The following is a 21,559-nucleotide window of genomic DNA, read 5'->3' as shown; positions in this document are numbered from 1 at the left end:
TCATTTATTTCGAGGCTGAAAATACTTACGTATTCAATTTTTTCTTCTTTAGTTTTTCATACATTTGTCCTTTATTTTGTTAAAACAACACACTCTTTAATTTGTAAAAAGAAAACTGTGCACTAATCAAATTGTTTTAGCTTACTCTTCTAATTTATTAAAGTAATAACGTGAAAAAACTTCATGTATATTTCGTTAGTACTAGTAATTATGGAGTTATGGAAATGACTAATCTAAAATTTTAGTCAAGGGACATCTGAAATAATTTTGGCTGAAAATACAAATACAATAACTCAAAATATAATTATCTACCTAAATATTTTTTTTTGTCATCACATAGTCTACGCACCAATTAACAGAAAAAATATCAGTTGATCACAAACTAAATTGACCTTTACAATGTATTTTCTTTTTCCTTCAAAAAAAATATGTATTTTCTTTGATATTTGATAACAATACATCTTTTATTTATTCAGAATTCAATGTACAATTTATTGTATGTAAAAGCTTGTTACGTGAACATAACATACTCAATAGTCACAATCACACTTGTTTGCAATGAACCAATTCAATTTAGCCTCTCAAGAATAAATAATCTTGAAACTTAGTAAAATCATAAGATTCAACAAATGTTATACAAAATATTATCAACCAACCGACAAGATTTTCATATTGACAACATAGTTCACACTCAAATCATTATAATGTTTGTGCTATGCTAAATTTTTATAGATTATACCAACGTGGATCCAAATGGAGGAGAAAGGTGATGAAAGATAGGTGAAAAAAAAATCCTTAAAAAATAATGTAAAAAAAAAAACTAATGTTAAGAGTGTGTAATAAAATTATTGGATCTTGCTAACAAGTGTTTAAGGACATTGGTTAATGAATCCATTGATATTAACTTTGTCTTATAAATATAAATTTTTACTTTTGTCTTAGCAATAATTACATCATTTTTAATACAAACTTACTAATTTTAACATTTTATCCAATACTCCAAAAACACTCATTAACATTCGCCATAATTATTTTATTATTTGATTTGATGATCAAAAACTAATTTAACCATTATAGAAAAATTTAATACTTCCATATACTAAATGTCATTTCGATCTAAACCCTTATAAATTTTCTTAGCCACCTTAATTGCTAAAATATTTCATTTACTTTGTTAACCCTTCGATAATTAGAGGAATATAACTCTAATAATCCCAAATTCATCAGAAATTGAACTCGGATCCTCTTAATTTTTTTTCTTAAGATGAGTTTATTAACCACTTAAGTATAATATTGTTATATCTCATTTATTTTGAATACAAATGTGATGTTAATATTCGTAAAAAAAAAGTGTTATGTTAATATTTCAAGCGAAATGTTAATGAATACCTTAAGGATACTCTTTAAGAATTTTAAATACTTCATCCGTCCCTGTATGTAAACCCCTATTGCTTTTTTCACATTTCTTAATAAAAGTTGTTAGTGTAATTAATTAATGTGTCTATTTTATGTGTTAATATTACTAAATTGTCATTTGTTTGTATGTGTATTAAATTTGACTTTTCATATTTTAAGATAAGTTAGTAGTATTAATTAGGAGTATGTTTAAGAAAAAAAATAATAAATGCATTTGGTAATTTGAAAATGAGTTTACATTTAGAGACAAAAATAAAGTCAAATGGGTATATAAGGACAGAGGAAGTAATAAATTTTTATGAAAAATTATACTACATTCAATGTATCGAAAATTAAAATGTTAAACTTTTTCAAAGAATAATTTCTTAATTGAAAAACACTCATTAGCCATACCTATATTTCAATATACTAGTAAGAAAGAAAGAAAAAGGACATATTTATTACCCAGCTGATGATGAAGTTTGTCACAAATAGACAAATTTAATTAAGTTAAGATTAGATTGGGAATCTAAAATGGTCCATAAGACATGTTTTAAGTTTATCTCCACATGTCATAAAGTGAATGGTTATTTAGATATTCTCATCATCAAAATCTTAAATGTCCCAATTTAGTTGACAACCTCACATATACACTAATTCCAATTTCAACCTCAAACCTTAAACTTCATCGTGTCATGTTCAAACACCAAAACTCACCACACCACCACACAAAACCACTTCGTAGATATCAATAAAATATCCGAATCTTTGTTCTTGTTGTTCTGTTCTTTTGCAAACTCAATATGAACAACAACATCATCATCAACAAGAACAAAAACCCATTTTGATTTTGAATTCTTTTTTCTTAATTGAATTGAATGGACCTTTCTCTAACACTAACGTCAAACCCTTCTTCAACTTCACTCTCTCATTTCTCAAAACTATGTGAATTTCATCAAAGGAAGAAAAGGGTTTCTTTCTTTGATGTTTCAAGAGTTGTTTCTGTGCGGTGTGTTAAAGCTTCTGCAGAGAGAACTGGTGATACCATAGATGATAGAGGTGAGACAAGAACCGGGTTCACTACACCTGCAGCTATGGAAGTCACCACCACATTCAACCGTGGTTTCAATGATGCTGCTGGTGCTGCTGACTTTCCTGTTTGGGAAAAAATTGGTGCTGTTGTTAGACTCAGCTATGGAATCGGTGAGAACTTTTTGGAATCAATTTTGGAACTTTTTAGATACCCTTTTGTTTATTTTTACTGAAAAATGAATTTTTGCTTTGTTGGTTGTGATGCTTAAGATTGTTTTGTAGCTTTTTAGCTAATTGGGTCAAACAAAAAAGGAAAACTTTATGCTTATGTTTTTCCAAAATGGGAAATTTTGATTTTGTTTATTGGAGAATTCACTTGAATTCAATTGTTATTTGTATGGTGCAATTTGGTTTTTAATGAATTGCTTTGTTTCAGGGATTTATGGTGCTATGGCTGTTGCCGGAAGTTTTATATGTTCGATTACTGGAATTGACTCTCTTGGGGGTTTTCATCTATCATTAGATGCTATTGTTCAAGGGCTTGGATATGCAGTTCCTCCAATTATGGCTCTTCTTTTTATACTTGATGTAAGTTCCTCTGTTTATACTAAAGTATATGATGATAAGGTTGTGTTCTTGTTTGTGTGTTTGCATGTTTTAATTTCTTTCAATCCCATATTTTGGTTCAAGTGGAGATGCATTTAGGACCTGTTTTGATTGATTTTTTTTGAGCTTATCTAATGACTTAAACACTTGTGAGACTGTTTGTGAGATGCATTTAAGACCTGTATTGATTGACTTATTTGAGCTTATATAATGACTTAAACACTTGTGAGACTGTTTGAGAGAGCTTATAGCAACTTATGACATGTTCAGAAGCTGTTTTCGGCTTATTTCTGTAAGCTCTTTGGGATAGTTTATGAAAACAACTTATAACTTATATGATAACAATTTAACTTTATTTTATTTTTTGTTATAAAAATAGCTAATACATAAGTACTTATGCTATAAGTATTTAATTAAGTTGTTTATCCAAACATGGCCTTAATCTTTAGCATGGGCATATTTATTGGGAATTTTTTGTAATAAATAGGAAACCTGTAAATTTATGTTGTTATTGTGTTTCCTTTGTTCCCATGCATTGAACTTTCATCAACATGGTTATTATTAGGATGAAGTTGTGAAGTTATCACCCTATGCCCGTGCCATTAGAGACGTAGAGGATGAAGAACTATGGAGTTTTTTCTATGGCATGTCCCCTTTGCAGGTAATTTGATAAAACTTGTTGCTTTGGAATAATAAATTATCTTTAATCTAGTGCAATTATTAACATTGATGTAATTGATTTTAATTTACAGTTTATACTGATGGTTGCTGCAAGTTCGGTGGGAGAGGAGCTCTTCTACAGGGCTGCAGTTCAGGTTTGTTCAGGAGCTTTCATGCCTGAATTTGATGAATAGCAAGAGTTTCGTGAAGAAAATTTAGTTTTGTGAATAAAAGGAGGAATTTGCTAGCTTAATAATCTTAGTGGAATACTATACTCGAGCTTAATAATTTATAATTGGAATTCTACAGGGGGCACTGGCTGATATATTTTTACGAGGCAGTAATCTTATACAAGATGTTCGTGGAATGGCATCTTTGGTATGTATTCTAATTTTCTTTCCTTTTCTTTCTTGTGTTAAAAGGGTGAGCCTTGGTGCAATGGTAAGGTTGCTACCTTTTGACATAACAATCATTAGTTCTAGTCAGAGAAACGGCCCTTTCGGCTTTCAGGGCTAAGGCTGCGTATATCTTACCCTCTTTAATGTCCTTGTCCTTCCTTTAATTATGTTTTATATTACATAAGATTCAAAACTAAGAGTTTCATTCCGGTAACTAACTTGTGATTTATATGGTAATATACAGACAGGGGTACTGCCACCATTTGTTCCATTTGCTCAGGCACTTGCAGCTGTACTTACAGCTGTCCTCACCGGTTCTCTCTATTATGTGGCTGCCTCTCCTAAAGGTAACTTTTTCTCATATCCCGCTTTACATTTTTTTCTTCTAATGTAGCTTATTTTTCATAGTTTGTTCTCAACCTGATTAATGATTACTGTGTCTTTTCTCTCTTTCAGATCCTACTTATATTGTTGCGCCTGTTTTACAATCTCGTGCTAGTCGTCAAGATTTGAAAAAGCTGTTTGAAGGTTCAATCATTTTCTCCTACTGTTGAATATTATATTCCATTATATCTGTTCTAATGTTTCAAAAAAAAATCTAATAAACCATCAATTTAATCCATAAAGTATCACTCTCTCCAATTTGGTCCCTAAAGTATATAAATATAATAAATAGTCCTTGCAGTATATAAAACTTGTCACGTACGACGGATTTTCATATACTTTGAAGAGTAAATTGAAGAGAGATCGATACTTTGTTCAATAGTTTCTCAGGTGATTAATTTTGTTGTCTGCTTCTTGTTTTCTTGAACACATGTTTCGTCATTTTCGAATGTGACAGTTCAGAAATAAAAAGGCTCACCTGTGCATTTTCTGCTTGTGATATCTCAATCTGATGAACTTAATTTTGGTTTGCAGCATGGTATGAGAAAAGGCAAATGAAAAAAATCTATTCCCCACTTCTGGAAGGACTATTAGCTCTCTACCTCGGTTTTGAGTGGATCCAAGTAATCCTATTTACTTTATCTTTTGAAAATATGAAGTAGTTTTTGTCTAAGATTTCTAAGGAATGGAACTAATTTGTGTTTATGTTCGGAATTTTTACTTGACAGACAAATAATATTCTTTCTCCGATTATCACGCATGGGATTTACTCCACTGTTATATTGGGACATGGCCTTTGGAAGATACACGACCACCGGCGAAGACTAAGGCAGAGAATCCAACAACTCAAATCAGAAGAAAAAAATTCCAACTAGATTTTGAAATGCTCTCTGAAGACTGATTTTGGTGAAAAATTTGTATATGTATTAGAGTTGTTAATAATGTAAAGAGAAGATGTGTATATTATGTGTTAGATGAGATCTCATACATACAGAATATGCAAAGTTTTGATTACATTACAGGATTCTCTAATTTAGAATCATCAGTGATTTACTGTTTTGTAATAAAAATTGGAGTAATCCAAAAGCTGTGTAAAATTAATAAAATAGCATATATATGATGTCCCAATTACAATCTTTGCTTTAAAGATTACATTACATTGAAGCAGTTATATATGTATCTGTCAATCTTTGCTTTAAACATACTGTGGGAACATTCCTTATTTGTGTTGAAGGACTTTCATCTATTATCAGGCACGTTGAGGCCGGTGGAGATATCCATGGTGTTAAAATTTGTAAGAACTCTCCAATAATTTTACTTACATTTACTTTTTGCCGTTGATTGTTTTCTTATTTTTTAGTAAACCTATGGAAGCTCTAAGAATGAAGAATATTCTCTCCACTTATGAAACGGCATCAGGTCAAACTATAATAAATCTCCAAAAATCATAGATTTTCTACGGTAGGAATGTTCCTCAGGCTGAGCAGAATAATAGCATCTCTAATATTCTTGGTGTCCAACTCCAACCTGTCCTAGGAACCGGGCAGTATATGGATTTGCCTTCAATGATAGGAAGGAGCAAGAAGGCGACATTCAATTCATACCAACTTATGTTATCAGCATTCTTACACTTCCAAACATCTATGTATGATGAAATTGAAAAAATGATGAACTCCTTTTGGTAGGGTTATTCTGGTGCTAAAAACAAAGGTATTCAATGGCTTTCATAGAACAAATTGTCAATGTGTTTTTTCATTGTCAAAGCAACAAAAATGTTTGGTGAATTGCTGCTCTACGTCGTGTAGTAATAGATGCTGCAAGCAGTGTTCATGATGTAGCAGAACTTATCTTCCAGATTCCACAAAATACTACAGCAGATGAAGCAGCGCTTTTTGTTGTTAGGAGAGGGAAAGCTATGCTGCAAGATTGGAGTTCAGTGAGACAATTTCGTGGTAATAATCAGACCATGCATCAAGCTAATCATGAGATCATCAAATGGTAAAAATGGAGTATATGTACTACGAAATGTAATATTGATGCTTCATTCTCTACTACTCATAACAAAGTGGGTAGTGTGTTTGCGAGATGAATGGGGAGCTTTTGTGTTAGTTAAGACTTAATGGTTCTCACATATATGTGATGTGCACACCGGAGAAGCCCCGAGTCTTCTTTTAGCTCTTAAATGGGTACATGAACTAAATTTGGGACCAATTGTGTTTGACATGGATTCCAAGAAAGTGGTTGATAATTTCAACAATTCGAAAAAAGATATTACTGAATTTGGTTTTATTATAAAAACTCTATTGTAGAGTTTGTGCAGAGACAAACAAATGAAATTGCCCATAACTAAGGCGGTCACATTATCAGCTAATTTTCATGTTTTGGTTGACATATCAAATTGTATTGAACACATTTTGATTAATGAAATGTTATAAGTTTTCCGTTGGCAAAATAAAATAAAAATCAAATTACTTTGTAGCCAGGGATCTCACTCAATCACCACAACACTTATCGTTGGATCGAGATCAAATGGTTCATATTTAAGTGCAAATTTGGTATTTTTAATATTAAAATCTCACGCAATCACCACATCACTTGCTGAGCATAAAGAGGTGAGAGGTACCGACCTATATTTATAGAAAGGGAGGGAAGGTGATGGAGGTGTTTGAACGGAAGTGGACGAAGGGAATCTAGTTATCTAGGTTTGCTCCTAGCCTCTATTTATTGTCCATTTATAAAAAACATAAAATAAGTGGAAGATCAGTGAGACTCAATTAGTGGGGTGTGTGTGGGAGAGAGTACAAATAGCCAATAGGGGTATTTTAAGCAAGAGATGGGTTATTAAGAAGCGAAACCGTATCTTTATATGGTGTCTGTTGGTTTTTGTGTTTGAAAAATATTAAAGGAGAAAGGATGGAGAAGATGTCAAAACAAGGGAATTGAAATAACTTTACCTAATTTTTAACAGAAATTGTACTAGTTTGTCCATCTTGTAAATGTTCAAGAAAATTAGCAACAAAGAACTTATCATTTGCACAATCTAACCATTATTCATATTAATCTCAACAAGACATCTTCACAGGCCACTAGACACTTTTGTATTATTAGTTCCTCTGCTATTCTCAGTCTTCCAATTGCGCGATGATGCTTGCAAACACCCGGTATCCTTGACACATATCTGTAAATAGACAGTACTCATTCTGGGCATGGTACGTCGCCATCAGACCTGGATATAACATGAAATGTATTAAATACTTTTATAAACTTCCAAGTTTAATATATGCATAAATAAATTTGTTCTTAGGGGGATCATATACCATAGCCACAACACTGAACATCAAAACCTTCATCCTGTGACAGAGAAAATAGGTTAAGTTAGAAATGAGTAATACAAAAGTTTTCATTGACAATGAGAATATATCTTCACCTTAAGTTCCCGAATGAGAGGCAAGCTCCCAGTAATTGAGAAAGGCTTTACATGGCCAACAATTTCCTCAGTTGCTTTGCATAAAACATGGAAACCTCTAGAATCGAGATTACAAGCAACTCCAGAATTAGCCTCATCAAAAGTTAGAGTTAGGCTGCAAAAGAGGAGCAAAGGAACCATAATTAGTTACAGAAAATCGATAAAGAAAAAGAAAACCAACCGAGAGATGGAAAATAAATCATCATGTTGTTAAATATCTGAAGGTAAAACAAAACTTTATTATTACTGAATTTAGAGAAACTCTATTGAGCAAAAAGTCTCACCTCCCCCTTAAGTTTTCATCAGATAAGGCATATTTTGAAACTGGACCCCGAGATTCTAGCTTATGTATATTCTCATTAATTTCGTCAACATATTCTTGCAGCTTCTTCATTACATCCTTCACACTGAACAAATTGTTAGAATATTGGGTACAAAAATTCATATAAAAATCAAACTCTCGCTCTCACGTTTACTTTTATTTGTACATTTGCAATTGCAACAGATAAGTAAAATAAAAGAGCAAAGAGTGAACCACAGAGCTTCCAAAAGACTGATATATGGCCACACTGTATAAGATGTAACTTACTTGTAGAATGGAGTTAACCTGCAACAAACAAACATGAAAAAAGATACCTGTAAAGCCACACCATAGATACAAAATTGCCTTGAGTAATTCTAAGGAGGAGAATAAACCTGACGTCTCCTGAAATGGTACATTCCCCTGGAATTTGGTTGATTCCACCTCCAGGATCTGCAGCAGGGAATGCAATTATGACAATCGAATGGTTTTTCTTTTGATTAAAATAAGTACGAAAAATAGTTATTTAGACAGTTAGACCCCAAGACTTACAGCTCCACTGGGTTGGTTTCATGGTGGAAGGGGTTGCAAACCCATAAACCTGTTCTTGAGGATGAGGTGGGAAGTCATTGTAAAATTTCAGTTGGATTTCCTTTATCGCATCCATGGCTAGCTCCAGGGGATTTATAGCCTACAAATAACCAAATATATAAGATAATTTTACAACTACAATACCTATCAATCAAAACAATGCCATAATTGCAGATTGGGATCAAATTATTCTTCCTTAACTTGACAAACTCATGGATACTCTTGAGATGGGAAAATTATTTACTTACTGCTTAAGGAAATTATAAACACACCCATATACACACACAAGACTTATATATTAATCCAGGAAATTTGGTAAAAGAGGAAATTGTAAGATATGTGATACTTTCCAAGCGCGCACCCACCGGCCACCCCCCCAAGTTCAAGTTGTACGCATCACACTTGTTACAAATGAACTAAATCCTGATCACTGGAGTTGACGAACTCAAGATCAATTTCCTGAGATAACTTTTTCCCTCTGAGTAAATTACAATTGATTTCTATATGCCTGGTTCTTCATGAAAGGCTGAGTTTGACGCAATGTGAAGAACAATTAACTACTATAGATTCCAGCTTCCACAAGACATGTCATAGACAGCTCCTTCAAGTTAATTAACTGAAATTCATCAAATAAGCATAATGTAAAGCTAAATGCTAACATTTGCGTGACTGAACTGTTATCAGATTAATTAAGCGGTATTGATGTATCCCATCTAATTTACAAGCTCCAAGTTTCACATTTTAATTACCTGTACAGAGGTCAGACGGCAATAGTTATTATATTTGATGTTTAGTTCCCTTCTGGACTAATGCACTGCATTCTTCTCACATTCACAGATTCTGATGTTATAGTAGGTTGCGCATAGCAATGCAACTCTCTTTCAATGGCTACATTTATGTGGCCATCCTTTATGAGAAAGAAAAAAATTGATTTTAAATGTTTACAGATATTTCGTCCTAAAACAATTTTTGATTAGACATGCATTTTTTCATTATTTATAACTGATAAGTCATGGAAACAATCATAACTCCACTCAGAAGATCTCAATAGAATCCATTATGTTTTTTCATATGCATACTATAGGCTCTCAGAGGATCCGGACTAAGAATATTGTGATTGTTTTATTTTTAATAGGCAAATGTTAGTAGTTAATTTGATAGGGGAGGATGACGTGTCAGTCGCAGTAGCAGAGATTGAACTTTGGACCTCCTGAATATATAACTCATTCAGTGTCCCAAACCACTGGACTACTATTTCGGGGGTGGCTTTGATTTTTTGCTAAAACACAGGGACAACTATGTGATTACTATTAAGGTAGCATTTTGGCAGAGGGATCAAAACGGGACAGAACATATCATATGATCCTCCTCTAATCTATATTCATATTCAATTTGATACGTGTTAAAAGTAGATCAGAACATTACTTTAGGTAAATAAAGAGATTACACTAGAAAAGATGGAACCACAAAGGGTATATTAACAATCCATGTCTGTCAAACACTACCACAGTTTACAATTACATCATAGAGAATACAACATGATATGAAAAATCATAATAAGATTCCAAACCCAGACAATAATGTAAGCGCATACCTTGTGAGCTAATCCACTATGAAACATTTTTCCAGTGACATGAAGTTTCCAAGGTATCATACCACCAGTTCCAACACAAGGTTGTTTATCAGCAGTGTCGATCCAAAACCTAAACAAAAACACAGCACAAATTAAAACCTACCAATATATATAATTGGAATTTAAATAGCTACTATTATTGAACAAAAAAATTTGCATTATAAAGCATTGACTCAGAGACAAACATAGATACCAAACACAACAAGTGATTGAATGTAACCACATATATAAGTGAGTGTCATGTTAGACACTAAGTGACACTAGGTGTATGTTTGGTTTCACTTCTAGTGGGGTCAGATTCTGGAGGTGTGAAATTGATTCTGACATGTTTGACTACTCTCGAGTAGAATTGATTTTGGTTCCATAATTGATTCTACTTAAAGCTATAAATTGAAGATTTTAATTTTTGAATTGATTTAAAACTCAAGTTTTTTATTCAACTCACTTTTCCGTATTCAAACATAAAGTCATTTTACATTACCTTTAGCTAGAATCAATCTTACAACATTAATTCACTCAAAATCAATTTTTGTCAAGACAGAACGGAGCATACACTAAATACGCCTACAATCTGAAGTACCAACGCTACATAAGTTTTGCATGCATCAAAGAGATTTTCAAGCAAATAAAAACTTACAAAGGACCTTCCTTTAGCTTATTGAGCAACCCATCTTGAACAAGTGCATCAACACCAACACCAGTTATAGCAGAATTCTCTTCATTTGCAATAAAAACAGCAACAACAGTTGATTTCAAATTCGGCTTTGTTTCACCAAGCTTCTTCATCAGTTCAGTAACAAGTGCCACATGTCCCAAACAATCCGTAGTTCCACGTCCCTTCAATTTATCTCCATCAATGCTCAAAGTAAACGGATCAAAATCCTGCACATACATTAACACCAATTTCAACACGGTTAACATAAATCCGCACATGCATGGATTAAAAATAAATATAAGAGACATTCGAGTCCTACCCACCAGATACATCCATCAACTTACAAAACTTGATGTATCTGATACAAACAAAATTCGATGTATCTGATACATTAACTTTTGTTGACTCAATTGTCTCTTATAATTAGTATTATAGCGATGATGAATGGATGGATAAATACCCAATCGTTGGGATTGGCGGTGACGACGTCCATGTGACATCCAACAAAGGAGAGGATCTTGCCGGGAACGGTACCAGGGTACTCGACGATGAGGTTACCTCTGCCAGGGAAATAGGTAACATGGTTGATGATTAACGGACCACCGCCGGTGGTGGTGCTGAGCGGTAATAGCGAGTTTAACACGTGCTTGACTACTCTGTCTTCTTCAGGAATCAGTTCCGGTGGGTTGTTCTGCACGTGTCTCGATTCACCGATTAGGTTCGTGAGAAGGGGTATGAATGAATCCTTCTCTAAGTTTCCTAGTGTTTCTAACAAGTTCTTCGTTGGTGTAGTCATTGGATTTCGAAATTATTCTTCTTCTTCCTCTGTTTCTCTTTCGTTTTTAATTTTTTTTGTAACTGTCACTTCAGAGTTTCAGATTTTTTTTTTCTTGATGCTACTGTTACAGGTGTTTTTTCAGGTTGAGTTTCCAGAATTCTACTCATTACCCAAACGCTATCGCTCATTTCCAAAGTAAATGTCTAAAATACCTCCTGCGCATGTTAACATGTACCGTGTATTTTTTACTTGGTGTATTCTGAGCGTTAGTTGATTCGCGCCAGTTGACTGGTGCAGAACTGAAGAACAAATATTTTTTTGTCTGTAGTTAGATTTTCAACATTCAATCCACACGTTTTTAACACTATTTTACACGTTTTTTGACCACATTAATGGTGTTTACGACCTATACTATCATTCCCACCTATAAATACTCCTTCATACTTCCCTAATTACTCACACCATATCACTTTCTCCCCCTCCATACGTCCACCATATCACTTTCTCCCCCTCCATACTTCCCTAATTACTCGCACCATATCACTTTCTCCCTCTCCTCACTCTCTCCCTCTATTTCTCTTCTTTCTTTCTTTTTCAATATTCTCTTTGGGGGCAAAAGTGATCAATCTTCGTCGGGGTAAAATAGTGAGAAGCCGACATGGGGAACTGATCGATCCTTGGGATAAGTTTAATTTTTTTTTTTACTCCATAAACTTTTTACCGTGGGTAAAAAGATTCTTATTAGGGTATAAAGAAAATCAAATTTAAATTTAGCCCAAGAGTTGATGATGTATTTTTCCCATGAAGGCTGCTCACTATTTTACCCCATAAAGATTGTTCAATTTTTGCCCCAAAGAAGGAGAAAATAAGTAATGAATTTGAATAAATTATTGTATTGTATGAATTATTGATAAAATGAGATATTGTTATATGCCTCAATTTAGTTCATTCCTTTTTACTTTATATTTGCTTTTATATTCCAATTTTGTATTTAATGAATAATATTAATTTAGTTCATTTACTTTTATTTATATTTGTATTTATTTAATGAATAATATCGAATCAATATTTATTTTAAGTGCATAAATAAATTAGAATAAACTAAAAAAATTAATTTAAATATAATAAATAAAATAATTTAGATTAATGTAAACAAAATAATTTATATTAATATAAACAAAATAATATAAAATAAAGTTAATAAAATAAATTAGAATAAAGTAAATAAAATAATTTAGAATAAAGTTAATAAAATAATTTAGAAAATAAGAATAAAGGCCTAATTGAAAATTATTTAGTACATAGTTTCATATGCACTAAATTTAGTAAAAAAAAAAACAGTAAAAAAAAACGTGTAAAACTCAATAAAAGTGTTGAATAACCGACCAAAGTCCATAAAACGTGTTCTTGACCACCAGCCAAACTGGCGTGAGTTAGTGTTAACCTGGACGTGAGTTAACTCATACTAGTGTTAATCCTGGCCTCAAGAACACACGTTTTTTTGACTTTGTTCAATGCATTTTAATTGTTTTTACACGTTTTTGTTAAGATTTAACACATTTTTTTGACCCTGTTTATGGTAGATATAACCTACGTTACAATCTCCCCCTATAAATACACCTCTAAACTTTCCCATTTCCTCGCACCAACTCACATTCTCACTCTCCTCCTCACTCTCTCCCCCCATGAATCTTCTTCCTTTTATAACTAGCGCAACTTAAGTCACACTGCATGACTTTAGTTATGTTCCTCTTATAACTAGCGCAATTTAAGTCACGCTACACATGTTAACATGCGCAGGAGCATTTTAGACATTTACTTTAGGAATGAGCGATACTATTTGAATAATGAGCAGAATTTGAGAAAAAATGGATGTGAAAACAACAAGCTTCGAGAATTGCTCTATCCGCCTTGCAGAATGTTCAACCTTTGAAATAAGTCAACAAAGAGTTACAAATTGATCCAAAAATATCTATTGGACCGTAATTTCTCATAAGTTTATATCATTGAAAGTTACAATCTGATAAATCTAAAATGCTTTTGAGTTACAATGAGATATTATTTTGTAATAATATATTTATTTAAATAATATGATTGAAAATTCCTATCTTTTATGTAAATAAACTTAGTGTGGATGTTCACTCATATCCATCTATCACTATTTTTTAGATAAATCAAATGATAAAGTCCTTATGAACTCACACATAAGTGGAAGTGTCGAGGTTCGAACTCCCTTCAATTCATCCGATCTAATAATTTTTACATTTTATCAGTTGAACTAGGCATTGTGGATTATCATTTATCACTATTTTATCAATTATAATATTTGTATTTGTATTAAAACTAACTCTTCAAGTATATTATCAAAATTTGAGCTATAGATCCTGAGAGTAACTTATAAGTATTGAAGAAAAAACTAATCGTAAATCTTTCAAGTCTCGACCAACATAAAAATGGTAACAACATTATATAAATCACCATTTCGGTCCCTTGCATTATAAAGCTCAGAGACTATTTTAATAGTAAGTTTTATTTTTAGGGATTTTTATCGTAGTAAAGTGTATCATTAAGGAACTATTTTGATGAATCAGGAACCATTTTTTAATATATCAGTTAAAATATGAGTAAATAGTCAATTTCCACCCTGAAATTGTAAGTTTTATCAATTACCCCCTGAAATTAACAAAACTTCAATTACCTCCTTGAAATTTCACAACGTTAGTCAATTTACCCTCTCCGTCAAATTTTTCTGTTAGTGAACATGACGTTTTGCAAATACCCCTCTGAAGTTTTGCACTTATGTGCAAAATGCCCCTCAAACTTAAAAATTTATATTATTTTTTTCTTAAAAACAAACAATTAATAATTAAATATTAAAGCTAACTATTAATTTTGGAGTTTGGAAAAACTACATACATATATACATCAAAATAGGGAAAAATGTGTATTTTTAAAGTGACAATAATGGTTATTTCTAATAGACAAATTATTATTTTTAGAGGTTTATAAACAAATTAATAATCAGATTTAAATTTATATTTTCTCCTTCACCATCTTAGTCTTTTAACTCCTCCAACTCCTTCAACAATTTGCTCAAACCATTTAAACTACACAACCCCCAATATTAATCCACAAATCATCTCATTATTGTCACTTTAAAAAATATATATTTTTCCCCATTTTGGAGCTTATTTTGATGTATATATGCATGTAGTTTTCCCAAATTCCAAAATTAATAGTTAGTTTTAATATTTAAATATTAATTGTTTGTTTTTAAGAAAAAAATAATATAAATTTTTAAGTTTGGGGGGCATTTTGCACATAAGTACAAAACTTCAGGAGGTATTTGCAAAACGTCATGTTCACTAACAGAAAAATTTGACGGAGGAGGTAAATTGACTAACGTTGTGAAATTTCAGGTGGGTAATTGAAGTTTTGTTAATTTCAAGGGGGTAATTGATGAAACTTACAATTTCAAGAGGGAAATTGACTATTTACTCGTTAAAATATACATGAGATCCACAGAATCATATATAGATCCCCTATGAATTAAGTGGGCCCATGTAAAATTTTAACCAATTAAAAAAAGGGTTAAATATGTTTTTGGTCCCTATAAATATGTCAACTTTTCGTTTTAGTCCCTCTAAAATTTTCCTTCAACTTTTAGTCCCTATAAAATTTTCAATCACTACTTTTGGTCCCTATTTTTAATTTAATTTTTGTATTTTTTAATGAAATTGTGCAGAAATGTGTCAAATATTCTAAAAAATATTAGATTTTTTTAACAAAACACAAATTAAATATGAATTTTTAACCATAAACAATATAAAAATTCATATTAAATTCATGTTTCGTTAAAAAATTCTTAATTTTTTTTGGAGTCATTCTTATAATATTTTGAATTTTTCTGAAAATTTTTATTAAATAATATGAATTCTACATTAGTTTACTTTAAAAGAGGGACCAAAAATGAAGATTGAAAACTTTATAGGGGCTAAAAGTTGAAGGAAAATTTTAGAGGGACTAAAACGAAAAGTTGACATATTTATAGGGACCAAAAACATATTTAACCCTTAAAAAAATATTGAAAAATGTGTGTTTTAAGAATGTACCTACTACCTAGAAAAAATGTATATGAAAATATATATATATATATATATATATATATATATATAAATTAACGTGATAAAACAGACATCGATTAATAATAAAAAGAAACTAACGTGATTATGAAAATAGAAAAATACCAAGTGGGAAATGTCATAATCGGAATCTGGGGGAGCTAAGTATGTATCTGTGTGTCAATATGTGTGAGGGAAGTGTCATTGTTAATAACAGTCAATTGTTTAGAAGGGAGGGAAAGGAAAAAGGAAAAAAGAGACATACCAGATCAGACAGAAGTTGGTTCCATGCAGATAAAGATAAGAGAAAGGCAATGATTACTGATTGCTAATTCGAGCCCACACACTGACCACGACTACACCTCAACACCACACTCTCATTTTTCACAACACTCTAAATTAAACACCTCTAACTTATTTTACTCCTAATATTTTTCTTTTGTCGTCTTAGATAAGGTGATAATCCACTAAAATTAAAAGGTCTTGAATTTGAATCAGAGTCATGTTCGACCTTGCAATTTTAACATTTGTCAGTTGAGCTAGATATAAAAGTTACTATTTCATCAACGAAAAATAAGTGTTGTATACATTCAATTAAAATTGGCAATTTCTTTCTTTCGTAGTAAAGACTACCTCCTCAACAAGCTGAAAAATTAATTTTTGACTCATTGTTTGAAACGTTGATTTTATTTTTTAGTCGACATATCTTCATAAGTCAAGCTAACAGCGAATTAGTATGTTGAATCATACTGCCAGAATTATGTCTTTTCTACGACTCATATCTACCCCTCCAATTAAGATCATAAGGGTTATCCACCAACACCCCTCCAATTAAGGTCATAAGGGTCAACCACCAACAACTTCTCTTAAATAAAAAATCCCTCCTCCAAGTGAGTGCACGTGCCATCGATCCAATGACTTAGATAAGCAACATACAAAATACGTTCATTCAAAATAAAAAACAACTTAGGCTTTGTTTGCGAGTTTGAAAGGAAATGAAAGGAAATGCTTAAAAAAAAAAAAGGAAAGAGTAAGTGAAAAAAATAGAAGACGTTGAAAGGAGGCTTTTGGAGGACTTATTCTTCATCAAAATATACAACCCTCCTCATTTAAGAAACTAAAAAATTGTATTTGAGGAGCAGAGGTGGACCCACCATAAGGTATGGTGTGGTTGTAGCCACACCAGATTATTACTCATTTCTTAATAGATATATACACCTATTATAGTTTAAAGATATATGATAAATATTATGTTGTGCAACTTCAGAGAAAATGTTTATATGAATTCTTTAAATTGGAGGGTTTGAGAGGGTTTATATGAATTCTTCAAATTGAATATATGTTGTTATAATATTCTTAAAATTAAAAATATATTAATCATAAGCATTAATTTATCACTCTATAAAAAAATACTCTTTAAAAAAATGTGAAAGATTTCTTAATTTTTGTCCTATATTTCTCTCCCTCGAAAGCCTTTCTTTCCCCTCCCCTCCAAACTCCCAAACAAAGCCTTAGAAAACTCTAGCAAAGATCCACTCCACCTACCCATATATCCAGTGTTCCACAAATTGATTTTAACTCGTAAATTTGCCCGAGTCCGCATTTTTAGATGTCAAAATTGTATTAAGTTGAACATTAACTAGGTTTTTAGTGAAATCGAAAATTTTTCCAAGTTTAATCGAGTTAACACGGAGTAAAATCGGAAAATTCGTGGTAAACTCGGACGAGTTTACGTTAAGGAATCACATTTTTTTTGGTTTTGGGCCAATTTTTTTCATCCAATTCATTTTGTAAACCCCAATCCAAAGTACTTGTGTCAGATGAATGCGCAACCTTTCTTTTTCTCAAAAACGAACAACAAAACACACAACATATATAATAGAGAACACTCGCCCAAAGTACTTGTGAAACTTGATTTTTTGGATGTTTTTTGAATGGCTAAGTAATTTATGAAACTTATGATATTTTGCGTGTTAATTTTTGTGTTTTTATGCTAAGTTGAGCATTTCACTTTATTATTGTAGTTATGTATACTTTGCCTTTTATAATTAAGTCATATTTTGCACTATTGACCTATTTACAATATTATATTAGCTCACATATATCATGTATATAATAAATTGTATATAATTTTAATTTTAGTTAAACTCGTACAAGTTTTCGATACTTAAATAAAATGAGTTGAGTTAAACTCTCGAATCGTAAAATTTATCATATATCATACAAGAAGAAGGTCAATGTCTCATTTTCGACCACCTTTTCTATCCCTCTTCAAGAACAAGATTGGGTTTGAGTCTTTGGAGGAATGTCCTTGTTTTTGATAGATTAATCATTTAATTAATGTATGGAACATCTAAATACAAATATCCTATAAAGAATTTGATAAGTATATACTTTATAGGAAGAATTTATTTCCCTACCTTCTACTCCTGACTCAAGCACAGGTGGTTGATGGGCTGATATGTGAGTGTTCTACATTTTTTAATATCTAGTAATTCATAATAATCAAATTTAAATTTTTATTCTCTACCTTTAATTATTTATCTAGCAGCATTTATGTTGTACCTACTACACTACACTATATGTAGGTTTATATTATGCAGGTTTATTATTCCTTTAGAAGTATTACTATTGGACACTGAATTCATGGTTGTGAGATTTCTGAACATCCATATCAGTTACAGAAAGAGAGAGAGAGAGAGAGAAAGGGCCGTGTCCACTACCTGCCTAAATAAATACAACAACAGACGGGGTATGAAGATGGTATGACATATCTTAGGGGAACAAATCTACTATTCACTCTATTCTCATGATCACTTTATATTTTTTTACTTAATTCTAATTACACTTGTTATCCTTTTTGTTTTCTTTTGTCTTTTTTTACTTTTCTTTATTTCTCATACGTTTATTGTTTAAAATTAGGAAAATTCTAATGAGTCATTTGCTAAGAAGACAAATATGATAATATTGGCATTAACTCATGACTAAAAAGCTAAGGAGTTAAAAGTTGAAAGTTTAAATGTATAAATATCATTTCTCTAAAACAAATGGTAATATTTGAAAGTGGAGTAATTAATCAACTTTTAAAAGTTTGAAATAGTGTTTTTAATGCAAAACTTCTATTTATTTTATTCCTTAACAAATGTTGTTGAGTCATTTTTTAGAATGCCCTTGAAATTATTAAGAGGTTGCATCAAATGAGTTGTTGTATTTGAAAACCAATCATTTCTACGATACATTCGAAAATTTGATAAGTACTGATACATCTGATTTTTAAAATAATAATTAAATGAGTTCAATAAAAAAATATTTTATATCATTTACCATTAAGATAAATAAATCTTATTTATCAAAGTGTCAACAAAATAAAATTTCATTTTTATGAATTTTTACTACCCATAATAGTGAATGTTGATTATTTTTACGATAAAATGTAAAAGACAATGATATTTTTTCCTGATGAAATGATATTTTCTAAAATATAAAAATCGACAAATAACTCTTTATTTTATAAAAAATAAACATTAATTTATTAATTTAAGTTGTAAGTGTGCCCGTGCACTTTAGTTTGCTTGCGTAACATAAAAGCTTTGATAAATAGACACAATTTATTTTTCTACGTTCATTCAACATCGATCTAATTTTCTCTTTATCTCCTTCTCTTACTACATCATCAAACTATCACATCTATCACACTACTCACTTTTGTCTTTTTTTTTTCTCTTTGTTTTCAAGCTGCATGTACACCCATCATGAGATGTACACAAAACATTTTCCAATTAGGTATATGATATTCTACACATTTACCTCTATTTCTTTCTTACCTTTTTATCTTCTAAAACTTAAAAGTATTTTAAAAATACACATACTAAAAACTAAAGGAATTGTATTTTACACCAAAATTTTAAAGTCAAAGTATTATTTCTCATATTGAATATACTCTTCCATGCACGTAAGTACTACATAAAATTTGTTGCTTCATTTGTCTATTGTTTGTGTTTATAGTTTCTTTTCTCTTTTAAAACTCGTTGCTGTTATAATAAAATTAACTAAATATATTTAAGACACAGATTGTATGTGGTAAATTGTATCATAGGTTGAAGTTTAAACTTTTCTCACCTTCTTAATAATGTGTCTGTAGGGATCAAACCAGAGTCTTTCTCTACAAACTTAGTGTTTAAAAAACTTAACTACACTTGATAATTTAAGACTTTGAATTTCTTTTTTCAAATTTCTCCAACTTAGAGCAACTTGAAGTGGGGACCAGGCCAGTGAATGAAGGACAGAGCACATAGAGTCTAGAGGAGGAAGATGAACAGTGATGTGGTCGAAAATGAGAGTTGAAAAGTAGTCATGCAGAGCCCATAAATATATGTGCAGTGCAGCTCTTCTTAGCTGTCTCTCCTGTCCTCTATTCTATGGTTTTCATGTGCTCCTCGACATGGCAACAACTAATTACAGTTGCTATATTACTATAGAATATAGTTTTAATTTCATGCTAACCGGTATCCTGATTAACGAAGTCAAAAAAGTCAAAAGTTTTAGTTGAAAACAACACCATGCAATACTATTATATTTGTTTCTTTAACAATAACCAGTGTCTCCAGGACGGGGGCATTTGTTAGCATTGTCCATAGTCTTATTATGTATTCTCACTGTATTAAATGTCATCTTTTTCCTATAAGGAGAATGCTAACCATTGCCATCGGTGTCATCTTTTTAAAAGTCAAAATATTGTTGAAACTAATGCAAACATGTTATTTTTGGCTTCCTTAACCAATGCAAAAAAGAAATGTTAACTTGTACTCTTAAAATATAAGTTAAGAAATCAAATGTATAATTTTTTTACATTCAATGTCATAAAAGTTTCAAAAATTATTTTTTAATTCTATTTTAAATTGCTTAATTTGTGTTCTTATGACACAGCATGACAAAAATGAAAAGTTAAACATGTTAATATTATGTTACTAATAATAAGAACTAAAATTGTTTCAAAAAGAAATTGAAAAAATAAAAGTAATAATATTTGATCAACTTGTGACCATTGGTTTAACTCTTATATTTTACTATGAAGTCTATAAGTAAATGAGAGAATGGAGTAAAAAAGTAGCAGTACTGGTCCCCAATGTAAAGAAGCTAGTAGCACTGAAAACCGATCATGAACAATTGTTTTTGACAGAGATATAGTATCAGCGTCTCAAAAAAGTACCAACGATAAAAGATTTACTTTTACACTGATTCAATACTGATTACTCAAGAGCGACCTTCCTTTATAGTGCAGTAACATTTTTTGTTTTATTTGCAAATAGCTAAGCTGATTTGTGTGCTTAAAGAGACGAACATGATCATATGATTTTTTCTTGGGGTGGTGGGGGGAGGTGCTTCCCAATGACAAAATGGTACAAACTAGCACATATCACATATCCAATACACAGAGTTCAATCTCTCACATTTCATCATGTTGAATATCATTTGATCGTACATTCCATAAGACCATAATGCATATTGAATGTGATATTTCTTATATTTAATTCTTATC

At 31.3% G+C, this 21,559-nt stretch overlaps 2 protein-coding genes across 2 annotated transcripts; one reads left to right on the top strand and one right to left on the bottom strand.

Annotated features, from left to right (window-relative positions):
• The first annotated feature begins 2,035 nt into the window (after window positions 1-2,035).
• Window positions 2,036-5,632, top strand: LOC11434435 (uncharacterized). Its single transcript, XM_003611436.4, has 9 exons — window positions 2,036-2,598; window positions 2,864-3,015; window positions 3,599-3,694; window positions 3,786-3,848; window positions 4,003-4,071; window positions 4,336-4,438; window positions 4,548-4,619; window positions 5,010-5,098; window positions 5,204-5,632. Exons 1-9 carry the CDS (start codon window positions 2,274-2,276, stop codon window positions 5,348-5,350), a joined length of 1,116 nt encoding a protein of 371 aa, XP_003611484.1. The 5' UTR covers window positions 2,036-2,273; the 3' UTR covers window positions 5,351-5,632.
• Window positions 5,633-7,400: 1,768 nt separating this feature from the next.
• On the bottom strand, window positions 7,401-12,070 carry LOC11420531 (acetylornithine deacetylase). Its single transcript, XM_003611434.4, has 10 exons — window positions 11,582-12,070; window positions 11,104-11,348; window positions 10,428-10,536; window positions 8,795-8,933; window positions 8,638-8,695; window positions 8,531-8,548; window positions 8,226-8,348; window positions 7,903-8,056; window positions 7,793-7,826; window positions 7,401-7,701 (listed from the first exon to the last, which is right to left on the bottom strand). The coding sequence occupies exons 1-10, from the start codon at window positions 11,915-11,917 to the stop codon at window positions 7,598-7,600; spliced, it is 1,320 nt and encodes a 439-aa protein (XP_003611482.1). The 5' UTR covers window positions 11,918-12,070; the 3' UTR covers window positions 7,401-7,597.
• Between the last annotated feature and the right edge of the window lie 9,489 nt (window positions 12,071-21,559).

The sequence above is a fragment of the Medicago truncatula genome, chromosome 5 (genome assembly GCF_003473485.1).
Source record: "Medicago truncatula cultivar Jemalong A17 chromosome 5, MtrunA17r5.0-ANR, whole genome shotgun sequence".
Taxonomy (NCBI): Eukaryota; Viridiplantae; Streptophyta; class Magnoliopsida; order Fabales; family Fabaceae; genus Medicago; species Medicago truncatula.
This window is presented reverse-complemented; position numbering and strand designations above follow the sequence as displayed.